Here is a 15,037-nt window from a genome sequence, read left to right as displayed (position 1 = left end):
TATCTAATATTTTAAAGTATTTTGTTGTTTATCCAACACTCGAAAAAATATTAAAAATATATTTTATGGTACTTAATATAAATTCATAAACCTTTTTAGTAGTTAATAACAAAACTAAAATTGCTCATAAAATAATGCCTCGAACTAGATCCGCAAAATACTTGAGTTAAAGTGCTGAACCCAATTATTATCAATTATAAAAAGCGTCCTAAGGCCTAGGGAAAGAATTTAATAGTACCTTCAATTTTTAATATAACAACCTGTTTTATTTTTATTTTGATTTTAAATATAAAATTTTAATTCACTTTATTTCTTATATTTATCTATTTTTTTAAGGTAGTTTATAATTACTTAAATTAATAAGAAAATTACACATAGGTCCCAAGAAAGAGATTTTATTCATCTAAGGTCTTACAAAATGTTAAAATTACTAACAAGTCTTAAGAGACCTTAGAGTATTTTATTCTAATTGTAAAATGATATTACTACTCCTCAGATTTCCAATTCATATTTTCTCTGCCCTTACAATTAACAATCTCAGCAGTGACTATTAATTACCCAATGAGAAAGTGTTGACAACCTGAGCAATATCCATTGACAATTTACTTTATAGGATCATATAACCTCCACGTAAGAGTAAATTATAACTAAATAGTATAATACAACAACTTTAGCACTGAAATGGGAAGCTTTTCGAAACCATAAGAACTTTAACTAAACCCAATAGGATTATAGCAAAATTTTAATACGGAGATCTATTGACAACCTCAACGGTGGGTATTAATAACCTGAGGAGAGCTGTTAACAACCTAAACAGTGTCTGTTAATAACTGATTTTATAGGATAATATAACCTCTAACAATTATAACGAACTAAATTATAACTAAATAGGGTTAAATTGATTTTATGTAGTTGTTATGTTATACTGTACTATTTAGTTATAATTTGATTTCATGTAGAGGTTATATTATCCTATAAAGTTAGTTATTAACATACACTGCTTAGGTTGTAACAGTTCTCCTTAGGTTATTAATACTCACCATTGAGGTTGTTAATGGATTTCTACATTAAAATTTTGCTATAATCTTAGGGAAAATGACAATAAAATACCACCTGAATTTCAAAAAGACAAATAAGGCACCTGAATAAGCAAAATGACATATAGAGGACTGGGTACCAATCTGGAATTCAGATTTTTGGCCAAAAGACCAAAATACCCTGTCTAAAAGTGAGAGGAAGGAGAGAGGAAAGAGAGAGGAAGACATTGATGAAATACGGGAAGGAGAGAGGAGGAAGACGCTGATGAAATCGGGAAGAAGAGAGGAAGGAGAGAGGAAGACGCTGATTTTTGATGGGTTCCCACAGCTTAAAATGGTATTGCCTAGCATTTCTCTAAAAAATTTTGGTTCTGTCTCTGTTCTTCGCATAAAACCATTTTCAGAGAATGTGAAGCTGTGGGAAAGATGAACCTGTGGGAAAGATGAAGCGAAAATCAGAAAACAATGGCAAGCAATTACGTAACGTAACTGCTGTCATATGCCTGCTGGTTTTTGGTAAATCCCACTACGTGAATGGTAAATTTCACTATACATGTAGTTAATTATGAAAGTTAATAGTTCAATGTTTATTGTGACGTACTTCAAATGCACGTTCATTGAATGATTTATTTATGCTTATAAGTTGCCTTTCCGGTGAAAACAGGTTTACAAAGCCCATTGAAGAAGTAGTCACTTTCACTATAAAAGTTGTAAATCCCAGTATATGTTTTGTAAAATTCAACGTGAAATTTTATTGGTTTTTACAAACAAGTTGTTTATCTCCTGAAAATATGTTGCAAAACCCATTAACAAAGTAGTCACTTTCACTACAAAAGTTGTAAATCACAATATGTATTTTGTAAAATTCATAATTAACTACATGTATAGTGAAATTTACAACCACTATAGTGAAAATGACCACTTCTTAAATGGCTTTTGCAACCAGTTTTCAGGGGATGGGCAACTTGTTTCTAAAAACCAATAAAATTCCAGACTAAATTTTACAAAACACACAATGATATTTACAACTTTTATAGTGAAAATGACCACTTCTTAAATGGCTTTTGCAACCAGTTTTCAGGGGATGGGTAACTTGTTTCTAAAAACCAATAAAATTCCATACTGAATTTTACAAAACATAGAGTGATATTTACAACTTTTGTAGTGAAAATTACCACTTCTTAAATGAATTTTACAACCTCTTTTCAAGAGATGAGCAACTTGTTTCTAAAAATCAATAAAATTTCACGCTGAATTTTACAAAACACACAGTGATATTTACAACTTTTATAGTGAAAATGACCACTTCTTAAATGGCTTTTGCAACCAGTTTTCAAGGGATGGGCAACTTGTTTGTAAAAACCAATAAAATTTCACGTTAAATTTTATAAAACATATACTGGGATTTACAACTTTTATAGTGAAAGTGACTACTTCTTCAATGGGTTTTGTAAACCTGTTTTCACCGGAAATGCAACTTATAAGCATAAATAAATCATTCAGTGAACGTGGATTTGAAGTACGTCACAATAAACATTGAACTATTAACTTTCATAATTAACTACATGTATAGTGAAATTTACCATTCACGTAGTGGGATTTACCAAAAACCAGCAGGCATATGACAGCAATTATGTTACGTAATTGCTTGCCATTGTTTTCTGATTTCCGCTTCGGTTCACTCCCTCTCTCACTACAAATCCTCTTTCCCACAACCAAAATCAACAATCTCTACAGAATGGTGATGCGAAGGAGTAAGATAATAGCATTTCCAACATTCTTCTTTCCTTCTTCCCGTATTTCATCGGCATCGGTCTTCCTCTCTCCTTTCTCTCACTGCATCGGTCTTCCTCTCTCCTTTCTCTCACTTTCAGCGTCTGTCTTCCCGCATTTCATCAGGGCATTTTGGTCTTTTGACCGAAAATATGAATTCCAGATTGGTACCCAGTGCCCTATTTGTCATTTTGCTTATTCAGGTGCCTTATTTGTCTTTTTGAAATTCAAGTGGTATTTTATTGTCATTTTCCCATAATCTTATTAGGTTTAGTTAAAGTTCTTAATAGTTTCAAAAAGCTTTCCATTTCAGTGTTAAAATTGTTATATTATACTATTTGGTTATAATTTATTCTTATATAGAGGTTATGTGATTCTATAAAGTTAGTTGCTAGCGGATACTGTTTAGGTTGTCAACACCTTCTCAGTGGGTTGTTAATAGTCGCTGCTAAGGTTGTTAATCGAAATAGCAAAGAAAATGTGAATAGGAAATTTGGAGGGTAATGATGTAATTTTATAATTAGAATAAAATATTTTAAAGTCCCTTAAAACCTGCTAGTAGTTTTGACATTTTGTAGGACCTTAAATAAACAAATCTCTTCCTTCGGACCTGTGCATAATTTTCCCTGGATTAATCCAGTGAGTCTCGTACAACTATAATTTATAACCCGAACAAAACACCATACTCAGGTGGCGGATTTTGTAGACGAACAAGGCCTCCACACTCCGGCGGACGCCGTCTGTCGTCGTCAGCCCGGCGTGGTTGTTCTCGTGCAAGTAGTGAAGACTGATTCGTTCAATCTGGCTTTGAATCTAGTTTAAATTTGTCCCCCCGGTCATCTGTTCCCTGCGTGGTAGTTCTTGTTTTGTTATCTTTTGAATATGACGCTTTGAATTTGGGAATATTTACAGATTGAGTTTAATTTTTTTTCCTAGTATTTGCTTGAAGGCGTGTAATTAGGTGTGATACTTCTGCCCTCTTCATTCTGATTGATAGCGACTTGTATGCTTTGGATTGTGGTGCTCTGCAATGTTTAATTTGTTGTGCACTGGCATTCTGTTTATTAATCTCTTTATATTACGATCTATTTAGACATTTCTCCAGGTATTTGTGATGCATGATCTTGTAAATGACTTGGCTCGAGGTGTTTCAATTTATCTGGAACAAAAATTAAAAGGGTATTATATCAACTATGCGCATTAATGTGATATAGGTCCTTCTATGGCTAGTGTTCTATCGCGTGTGAAATTGGTGGCTGTACCAATGGTTTTGTCTGATGATTGTAATGTTAGTCCAAATGTTCAGTATTTATTAATTGTTAAATGAGATGGCGCATGGGAGTATTGGTGTTTGATAATTGAGTTTGCATCTTGCTAATATGTGGATGTTCAGGACACTCAATCATACACCCATAGATTAGAAAAAAAGGAGAAAAAATGTGTGTAAAGAAAATTTGGAAAACATAATTTGCAGATGTAGTGAGTTAGGCTTGGGATTGCTCTGGCATCATTTCTCCATGTGATTTATCACCATATGCTTTATTTATGTGTGAACAATTACATTAAGTCAAACTTGGTATTGTATTTATATAGTATTTGTGGGGTAATTTTGCTTGATTTTTTTGGTGCATCCCTCTCAGGCTTCATTGAGTCATTCTCATCTTAATGTTGCGTTCAAAATACCTTGGAGTTACCATCCCTTTCTTTGGCGGCAATAAAGGTGTGGCTTTCTTCCATCATGATGTCTACTTGACAGATTCGTTTGTGTCATCTTTTTTTTCCTCTTCTTTTATACCGGGTTAAGGCTCTGAATTTGATCTTTTTTGTTGACAATTGGGTCAGGGCTTTTACTCCCAAGTCCTTGAATTTTTATCCGTTTGATAGGTTATGATAAAATTTTCTGGCTCTTCATCATCTATGAATGTTCTATTTGCTGAATCCCATTCTTTTTATTGATTCCTAATGCTTTAGTCCTCAGTTTGGTTTTTAATATAAACTTTATAATAATTGTCTCACTATTTTATGCTAGCTTTAACTACAGGATTACATGCTGGTTCTGCCTTCTTGTTTGGTTTATTAGAATTGAACTACTCATATTTTGCATGAGAAATGATGAATTTGGGAGTTCGTGTGTCTTTTTCTATTGAATCTTTAACCTCGTAAAAATAAGCGCCTGCATCTGCTAAGAATGATTATTGTTTGAAGTCAGTTACTTACCCACTATTGTTTGTAAATGCATTATAATTGGGGGACATTCAGCATATTCTTGCTTGCATGCAAGGCAAGTGTTTACTTGGGAATTTAGGTGGATGAGGTGGTGATAGGAATGAAAATAATTACAATGTCTGGGATGATGACTCATGGATGCTTCTGAATTGTGTCAAGTTTCTATTGACTTTTTAACTAATGAATTCGATTGAACAATGCTAGCATTATTTAATATTTGAGCATTTCCTTTCAGGCTTCATACCTGTGGTTCTCTATGAGCTATACTTTTGCAGCCATGAAATCAGGTGTCAATCCTGGATTAATGTTCAGACCAACCATGAACCTCTCTATCTTAGAGACACTTTTGCAGAAATGCCAATTTCTAAAGCAATTGAACCAGATCTTGTCCCAGATGGTACTGACCGGATTTATCAAAGATACATATGCTGCTAGCAGAATCATCACGTTCTCGACCAACTCAAATTTCATCGACACTGATTACACTCTCAAAATTTTTAATCATATTGAGAACCCTAATGGGTACATTTGGAATACTATGATGCGTGCATACTTAGAAAGAAACTCCCCTCATGAGGCCTTAAATCTGTACAAATTGTTCCTCATTAAGGATCCTATTCCAGATAACTACACCTACCCAATTCTACTTCAATCTTGTGCTGCTCGGTCTTCAGAATTTGAAGGAAAACAAATGCATAATCACATTTTCAAATTGGGTTTCAATTCAGATATTTATGCTAGGAATACGTTGATCAATATGTATGCAGTTTGTGGGAGCTTGAGTAGTGCGCGCAAGATTTTTGATGAAAGTCCTGTGTTGGATCAAATTTCTTGGAATTCGATTTTGGCAGGATATGTTCAGATGGATGATGTAAAGGAGGCAAGATACATATATGATCGGATGCCAGAAAGAAATATTATTGCATCTAATTCTATGATTGTGTTATATGGAAAAACTGGTCATGTTGTTGAGGCTTGTCAACTATTTAATGAAATCCCCCAAAAAGATATGGTTTCATGGAGTGCAATGATTTCCTGTTATGAACAAAATGCAATGTATGAAGGGGCATTGGTTTTCTTCGTGAAGATGAATGAAAATGGAATTACAGTGGATGAGGTTGTGCTGGTAAGTGTTCTTTCCGCCTGCAAACACTTATCAACTGTCCAGACAGGAAAATCAATACATGGTTTGGCTGTGAAAATTGGAATTCAATCCTATGTTAACCTTCAAAATGCTTTGATACACTTGTACTCAAGTTGTGGGGAAATATTGGATGCAAAAAAGCTTTTCAATGATGGCATCCACTTGGACAGGATATCTTGGAACTCTATGATATCCGGGTACCTAAAATGTGATTTAGTTGAAGATGCTGAGTTATTATTCAACACCATGCCAGAGAAGGATATCGTGTCTTGGAGTGCTATGATATCAGGGTATGCTCAACATGAACGTTTCTTAGAGGCTCTGGCATTGTTTCGGGAAATGCAGTTTCATGGAATCAAACCAGATGAGATCACATTAGTGAGTGTAATCTTGGCATGCACCCATCTTGCTGCTTTAGACGTGGGAAAATGGATTCATGCTTATATTAGTAAAAATAAGTTAAAGGTTAATATCGTATTGGGTACAACTCTTATAAGTATGTATATGAAATGTGGATGTGTAGAAAATTCTTTAGAGATTTTCAATATGATGGAGGAAAAAGGAGTTTCGACATGGAATGCTCTTATTCTTGGGTTGGCAATGAATGGTATGGTAGAGAAGGCACTTGGCACGTTTGTGGATATGAAAAAGGCTGGGTTGCTTCCGAATGAGATAACATTTATGGGAGTTCTTGGTGCATGTCGGCACATGGGCCTAGTGGATGAGGGGCGCCACCACTTTCGTTCTATGATTGAAGAACACAAAATAGAGCCAAATGTTAAGCATTACGGATGCATGGTTGATCTCTTAGCACGTGCAGGTATGCTTAAAGAAGCAGAGGAACTTATTGAAAGTATGCCAATGGCGCCGGATGTTGCTACTTGGGGTGCTTTGCTTGGGGCTTGTAAGAAATATGGTAACAATGAAATGGGTGAGAGGGTGGGGAAAAAACTCATACAACTTCAGCCTGACCATGATGGTTTTCATGTGTTACTATCGAATATATATGCTTCAAAAGGAAATTGGAATGATGCTCTTGAGATTAGGGGAAAGATGATGGAACATGGGGTGGTGAAGACACCAGGTTGTAGCATGATTGAAGCAAATGGAGTGGTTCATGAATTCTTTGCCGGAGACAAGACACATTCTAGAATACATGATATTGAGCAAATGTTAGATGTTGTAGCCTTGAAATTGAAGGATGAGGGATATGCGCCAGATACAACTGAGGTTTCACTTGACATTGATGAAGAAGAGAAGGAAACTGCTCTTTCTAGACACAGTGAGAAACTTGCAATGGCATTTGGACTTCTCGCCATCACCCCACCAACTCCAATTAGAATTATGAAGAATTTGCGAATTTGTAATGATTGCCACATTGCCGCAAAATTGATTAGTAGAGCTTTTGATCGGGTTATTGTGATTAGGGATCGCCATCGCTTTCACCACTTCAAGCATGGATCTTGTTCTTGCATGGACTTTTGGTAACATAATCGTAAGTAAACTGGTCCAGGACATCTCACCTTATCAAGATTCTGTATTTGGAACTCACATTCAACCACTAATGGAGATTTGGAGATTCACAACACTTGAATTTGTCCGTGCCTTAAGTCCTTAAAATCTAAAGTTGAGAATGATGCCTTGCACACCAATGGAGGTCAGCGTGTGTAATTTAGCTTTTGGCCAGCAAGCAATTAGAATGGAAATAGTTCGCTACTAAATACAGGGTACTGAGAACAAGTATTTGAAATTATTTCAAGTGTATTTTCTTTTGTAGAACTTGGAAATTTTGACTGGCATGACTATATGCAGATTCCTTGAACTACGTTAGTCACTGGCACATGCTTCTTTTTTTGGGTAGTAAATACATGCTTAAATGTTGTCGCCAGAATTGGATTATCCGAAATGGTAGGAATGAGGCGGGAAAAACATGTACCAGGAGGCTACCGTGACAGAGGATCTTTACACCTACTTGCTGGCTTTTGTGGAAATCATTATGCGCAAGAATCTACTTGAACAACAAAACCCTAAAGGTGATATTGGATTCGTAAGCCACAAGAGATCTAATATGGAAGGAATGAGAAAATAAGACTCTGGAAGCTTGTAATTGAGATCAGCACTCCATGGAAATCACTGGAAGCCAGGTGGTTGTGTCTTGATGTGGACGGTAAACTGGGGAGAGGCTATTTGTGGTCAGTCATATACGATCAAAATGATAGTTGGATGCCAAAGGCCTTATAGCCCAGAGGATTGGGTATTTTCTAGTAAATGGGAGATCAGGGATTCAATCCTGTTTATAACATCAGGCCTTTCAATGCAATAAAAATATATAGGTGGATTAGTGGTTTCATGACTATACTAGGATGCACTTGCCTAGCACCACAACGGAGCTTTTGGGAATCTTGTGCATTTTTTAAGATTGTTTCGGATCAAATTGCAAGAAAGTTATGGTATGTAGCGATCCAAGCACACAAGAATCAGCCGTGGATCAAATTCCCTTGAAGAGTTATAATCATGCTAGCCGCACCATCGCATCTGAGAATGTGTTGTAACTCGGACGAAGACAACATGCTTGCTGATAGAACGACTCATCGCGCCCGTGCTCATGCCTTTTGATCTTTGATCAGTGTTTGGTCTCTCACCAAGGCATTTGTATTAAGGGGAAAAACAGGTTGTCTTGTGTGTACTACTTTTGATCCTTAATATAAAAACTAGTTTGATTTTTAATTTAATCTTGAATATAAGATCTCAATTTACTGTATCTCATATTTATTTATTTTTTTCAAAGTAATTCTTGTTATAGTTGTATAAGTGAAATGTTTAATCAAATCACATTTGATTTACAAAGATATTTTAGGTAAAATAATATTTATTTATTACAAATAACTAACTTAACTAATTTTTTTAATCTATTCAGATCAGTTAATTAATTTTTATATTAAGAATTGGAAGTACTATATTCAACTTATTAGTTGTTAACCATTTTATTGGTTTGAATTAGAAATGTCGTTATTTTTTTTTTGTCAGAAGAAATGTCGTGTTTTGATGATTATATTTTGTATAGGGAACTTAACCATACTGTGTGACCTCTAATTTTTACGTGGTTCTTTTGACAAATTTTAAAATATAAAGTATGCCCCATAACAAGTTAGGAAAGCCAAATAGGGGGTGGGGGGGAAGAAAGAAAAGGAAAGGTGAGCCTGATGAAAATGTATGAACAGCGATAACGATTATAGATTTATAGAAAGCTGTATTATTAGCAAGTAATGAACAGTTTCTCATCTCGTTTTGTTCCGTGCATAGTGTTTGTAATCTGGTTATTTACAATATTAACATAAATATAAAATTTTAAAATACATAAAAATAAAGGAAAAATTGGAGAAGAATTTAAATTTATAGTGGCTTCTAGGCGAAAGGGCACTGCATGAAGGTGGATTCACAGAGACACAGATCACACACACACAAAGAGAGAGAGAGAATATTTTAATCCTATGATGTAGTGGCTCTGATCCTAATTATAAGAGTTAATTAGCTAATTTAAGAAGATTAAAAAAATAAGTTAAATTAGTTATTTGTAATAAATAAGAGTTGTTTTTCTTAAAATATTCTTGCTAATCAAATTTATTAACTAGAACTACTATTATTAGAGGGACTATCTTGGAAAAAAATACCTAAATATGAAAAACAAAATGGATTGGGATCTTATAATTATGATTAAAATAAAAGTCAAACGAGATCTTATATTAAGAACTTGAGGTAGTATTAAATTAAAGAGAAAATCCAACCAAAAAAACTTTTTGAATTTTAAAATATCAAATCAATCTTGTTTACTACACTTTGATAATAATTAATATAATAATTTCTGATTTAATACTTCCTTGGAGTTTTTTTTTAAAATTAAAATTATACGTTTCTCATCATTTTAATTTTAAATATATGTCAGATATCCACATCATGTTATCATACTTAAATAACAAACTCACCTAATCTGCTGGCAAAGCCGGGAAAAAAAGAAAAAAACCGTCCAAAAATCTATTAGCGGAGGTCACAACGTAGAAATCGAAGATTATGAAAGGGCGCGCAAAGGAACTAACGATAACTAAATCCAAACTAGAAAAATTAAAACTTGCTAACAATCTCCTTCACTTCCGCCCAACAGTTGTCTTCAACAATCACTCTTTTTCTCTCTTTCCCGACCTTTTCTTTTCCCAAAGTTAATTTATTTACTTTGCTTCATATCAGCTCACTCTCTTATCTTTTCTGCTTCAATCTTCAAAGTTTTTCCAGGCTCGACAACGAGCGTCGAGGGAAATGGCCTCCTTCGCCGGGCAAACGATTCTGGTTACAGGTGGGGCGGGATTCATTGGGTCCCACACAGTGATACAGCTTCTCAGTGAGGGATTTAGGGTTTCCATCATCGACAATTTTGATAATTCAGTGATGGAAGCAGTGAATCGGGTTCGCGACTTGGTGGGTCCTGTGCTTGCTCAGAATGTTGAGTTCACTCAGGTATGTGATGGGTAGTTTAGAATTTGGTATGAGCTTTATCTTTTATTGTGTTTAAGGAGAACGGATGTTTCAAAAACAAAATTTAATGTTCAAAACATGTCCAATGCGCGTATTACATCCTCATAAATACTGTGATTCTTTATCTATCGTTTTCAGTATCAATTCTTTCTTTAAGGTGGGGGGCATTCTTATATACATATATATATATATTCAGAGTACTGTCACTAGATTGCCGTTGTTTGTTTGTAGGGTGATCTCAGGAATAGGGAAGATTTGGAGAAACTGTTCTCTGAGACAAAGTATGCAAATTAAATTGCTTTTAAATGTCTTTAGTTTACAGCAATTGCAAATAATTATGATTTTTTTTCCCAAAAAAAACAATTGGCCGTCATGACGAGGCAGATTTGATGCTGTGATCCATTTTGCTGGCCTAAAAGCTGTTGGAGAAAGTGTTGTAAAGCCCCGTCGATATTTTGATAACAATTTGATCGGCACCATCAATCTTTATGAAGTTATGGCAAAATATAACTGTAAAAAGGTAAGCTCATACTTCTATTGCTTCAACCGTTGGGTCCTGTTCTTGCAATCAATTGAAATAAAGGGGTGTAGTTTGTCTTCCAATATGAAGATTCATGCATAATCATTCCAATATGAAGATGGTTCTCATGTATTATTCAAGTTATGATGATGCTGAATTAGATTTATAGCTACACAATGCAGCTTCCTTTTTCTTTCTTTCTTTCTGTTTTTGCCCCTGATCATTAAAAGTGAATCTTATTTTTATTCGTCACATAATTCTACTGAGAATTTGTCTTATGATCTAAATAATCTGATTTTGTCGGGGGCAAAACAGATGGTTTTTTCATCATCTGCAACTGTATATGGCCAACCTGATAAGATACCCTGTGTTGAGGACTACAAACTACAAGCCATGAATCCTTACGGAAGAACCAAGGTAAGCATCACAACCTTCTATGCCTTTTGTTCTCTTTTCTTTCTCTCTTTTTTATGGAAGTTTTTGGATGTAGTGGGTTGCCCTTGTTTGCAATCTGACACATTGATTTTTGATAGCTTTTTCTCGAAGAAATTGCCAGAGACATTCAAAAGGCTGAGCCAGAATGGAGAATCATTTTACTGAGATATTTCAATCCAGTTGGGGCCCATGAAAGTGGTAAAATTGGTGAAGATCCTAGGGGCATCCCAAATAACCTCATGCCTTACATACAACAAGTAGCGGTGGGCAGATTGCCTGAGCTTAATGTCTATGGTCACGATTATCCCACAAAGGATGGCACTGCGGTTTGTAAAATCCTCATTTGCTGTACTTTCCTTTTGCATTAGAGAAACCTTATGATAAAATTTAGTCTCATATGATAACCGTGTCCTGAATGAACAGAAACATTAAACTGGTTTATAAATGAAATCTAGTAAGCATCAATATTTATACCCTATATTCCGTTTGATATGCTAATTATATTTTAGCATTCAAATTTTTGTTTTCCTTCAATTCTCTTTGAAACATTATGACATGATCCAGTATGCTTCCAAACATGCGAAAACAACTTTGAAATGGCTCAAGAGCTCACAAGACAAGAGATCTTAGTGATGTGAACAAAGATGAAGATTGATATTTAATCTTAATTTATTTTATTCTTTTTTATTTTTGTAATATGTTACGGATGTCTTATTTTACATTTGCAACTTCTGCTTAACACTCAAGGTTTTGTATGTTTTTTTTTTTTTAATTTTCCTGCTAATTAATTTGTTTTTTGTGTGCAAATACCATCAGCAACATAGAGAAAGACATAACCATGGATTTATTTCTTTTCCATTCAAGAATGTTGACTCTTTTCTTTCTTTCTTTCTTTTTTCCCCCCGCATTTTTCTCTTTTATGGTTATGAGAAACAGATTCGGGACTATATCCATGTGATGGACTTGGCAGATGGTCACATTGCTGCCCTGCGAAAGCTTTTTGCAACTGAGAACATTGGTGAGTAATTCCCGTTTTCCATGTGTGTGTGTGTGTGTGTGTGTGTTTTAAACTGTAAAAGGGATCAATCTATCCTATAACTAGGAAAGGCAATGGGTGGGGTTTTCCAATACGCGCATCCTCGTCCCATTCTTCTATAATTTTTGTTCGTTCACTCTGATACTCAAATTTGTGAGTATTATATAATTTGATACCTACTCTGTCTTGTCCCACACAGAAATATATCAAAACAAAAAACTACTTCTGTTTTATTGTAAAATATCTTTTAAGTTAATCTATTTGCCCATATACTGCAAATATTAGATCAATAAGTTCATACAAAATTCATACCTCAATTTGAAAGCAAACATCTTCGTTCTTCAGTTCGACTCTTGGCATCAATAATTTAATAGCTTTATTTTGTTCAAGGATATAAAACAGGTTTGGGGCAGGACTCGGATGAGGACTACTCTGCCCTGACCTTGCACCCAAAAGCTACAAAGTTTAGGTTTTCTTCAAACCCATTTTATACCCTGATCAGACATTGACTTATCTGACTCAAGTTATTTTTGCTCTTTGATCAGACATAAATTGCCACCCTTGCTTATAATTGCAACAGGAGTTCTCTTTTTGGCATTTATATAGTTACTATGATGTCTTAATTTACTTTCAAGAGAAAGTAATTGTGGCAACTTTGTTAGGTTGTACTGCTTACAACTTGGGAACTGGCCGTGGTACTTCTGTTCTTGAAATGGTTGCAGCATTTGAAAAGGCCTCTGGAAAGGTTATTGTACATCCTACTCACATAAGCAAATTTATGTGCTGAAGCTCAAATATGAATTTAGTTCTTTGATTTTACAGAAAATTCCATTAAAAATGTGTCCAAGGAGACCAGGAGATGCTACTGCTGTTTATGCATCGACAGAGAAGGCTGAAAAAGAACTTGGTTGGAAGTAAGTACTTGAACAAAGCTTTTGAACACAGAAGTCAGCTTTAACAAAAATTATTCAAGATTTTTATAAAGCTGTTTTGACCAATAGATTGGTACTCTAAACTCACTTGCACCATACTTGGCTAAGGGTATGAAATACATCTGATACCCTAAACTACCCTATTTTCACCTTCCGAAAGGTTTGATCACAAAAGTGATAACTCCTCTCTGGAAAGCACTGCATAATAATGATATCTTTTCATAAATGGTAAAGCAAAGAATGAAAAGTCAACAAGACACATTTGGGGGGGAAAATTGACCGTTTTCCTTAAAAATGCCACAGAGTTTCAAGCTGACTTTTCTTTGAAATAAAGAATGTTTAAACTCAATGTCAATGTCATCAATTGAAGAAAAGTATAAGATAATAGTAAATAATTTTAGCACCATAATATTTTTTTTATTTTATAGTAACCTAAATAAAATATGTCAGAACAGATAATTAGCCTCCTGGTTTTCCCCCAATAACTTAGTGAGCACCCATGCATGGCATTGGATCTGAAGAATGATTCTTATTATTGATAGCTTGTGAATAATGTAACTAAAAATGTTATAATGTGTATTATTTTTATTATTATTTTGGAGCGGGTTTTTCAATTTCAAAGGTTATGCATAAAATGTCATAATCACTACAGGGGGTAAAATGTATTTTCTCCAATGTGCTGATTTAGAAGAAATCCTTTAATTATGTATCATGCTATCTCAGGTTTTAATGGTAGAATGTACTGTGATTTTTGTAGGGCAAAATATGGCATAGAGGAGATGTGCAGGGACCAATGGAATTGGGCAAGCAACAATCCATGGGGTTATCTGGAGAAGAATCTATGAATTGGCATGAAAATGAAGATTCTCAACACAAACACATAGCTAGTTTGATTTTTCCCCATTTTTTTTGTTTGGGATTCTTCAGCACATCATATTGAAAAATTTTAAATGTAAGTTATTAATTTATTTTCAGTCGGTCTAGTCGATTACTGCTTTCTGTTGAAGAGTCTTAATTGAAGCCTATTATACTCTACTTTTAAGTTTGTCAGGCACCGTTGAAAACCTTGTACAGTTTTATGTGACAAAACGTACTTTGAACAGCCAGAGAGTACTATACTGAAGGTTAATAGGAAACCAGAATTTGATTCTCGAGGTCTTTTTCCCTTATAAAGTGCTTATTGGTTTTCTGTATGCGCAGTTCTAGCATGATACAAAGGATTACAGGCTAATGCTATTGCAATAGGGCTTATTTGCAGTAGTGATGACCGCGGATTTTATTCCAATTAACTTTAACTGAGGAAAGGGTGAAAATCAAGGAAGAACTACTCTAAGGAAAATAAATACTTCTTCCGATCCTTAATATAAGAGCTTGTTTGACTTTTATTTTGGTCTTAAATATAAGACT

The 15,037-nt window shown here is 34.6% G+C and overlaps 2 protein-coding genes across 4 annotated transcripts; both read left to right on the top strand.

Annotated features, from left to right (window-relative positions):
* The first annotated feature begins 3,499 nt into the window (after positions 1 to 3,499).
* On the top strand, positions 3,500 to 8,901 carry LOC114759960 (pentatricopeptide repeat-containing protein At3g62890-like). 3 transcript variants are annotated; one of them, XM_028949206.1, is made up of 3 exons: positions 3,500 to 3,587; positions 4,451 to 4,530; positions 5,272 to 8,901. In XM_028949206.1, exon 3 carries the CDS (start codon positions 5,293 to 5,295, stop codon positions 7,666 to 7,668), a length of 2,376 nt encoding a protein of 791 aa, XP_028805039.1. In that variant the 5' UTR covers positions 3,500 to 3,587; positions 4,451 to 4,530; positions 5,272 to 5,292; the 3' UTR covers positions 7,669 to 8,901. The 3 variants fall into 3 exon arrangements, with proteins under 3 accessions (XP_028805039.1, XP_028805037.1, XP_028805038.1); XM_028949204.1 differs by having other exon boundaries at positions 3,500 to 3,664; XM_028949205.1 differs by lacking the exon at positions 3,500 to 3,587 and having other exon boundaries at positions 3,692 to 4,530.
* A 1,395-nt stretch (positions 8,902 to 10,296) lies between these two features.
* LOC114759945 (bifunctional UDP-glucose 4-epimerase and UDP-xylose 4-epimerase 1) lies at positions 10,297 to 14,799 on the top strand. The gene is made up of 9 exons (XM_028949188.1): positions 10,297 to 10,689; positions 10,939 to 10,988; positions 11,092 to 11,227; positions 11,543 to 11,644; positions 11,761 to 11,988; positions 12,599 to 12,680; positions 13,361 to 13,443; positions 13,521 to 13,612; positions 14,388 to 14,799. The coding sequence occupies exons 1-9, from the start codon at positions 10,492 to 10,494 to the stop codon at positions 14,473 to 14,475; spliced, it is 1,059 nt and encodes a 352-aa protein (XP_028805021.1). The 5' UTR covers positions 10,297 to 10,491; the 3' UTR covers positions 14,476 to 14,799.
* Positions 14,800 to 15,037: the final 238 nt, after the last annotated feature.

This window comes from Neltuma alba, unplaced genomic scaffold (genome assembly GCF_004799145.2).
Source record: "Neltuma alba isolate B1F8T4 unplaced genomic scaffold, ASM479914v2 tig00010922_pilon, whole genome shotgun sequence".
NCBI lineage: Eukaryota > Viridiplantae > Streptophyta > Magnoliopsida > Fabales > Fabaceae > Neltuma > Neltuma alba.
This window is presented reverse-complemented; position numbering and strand designations above follow the sequence as displayed.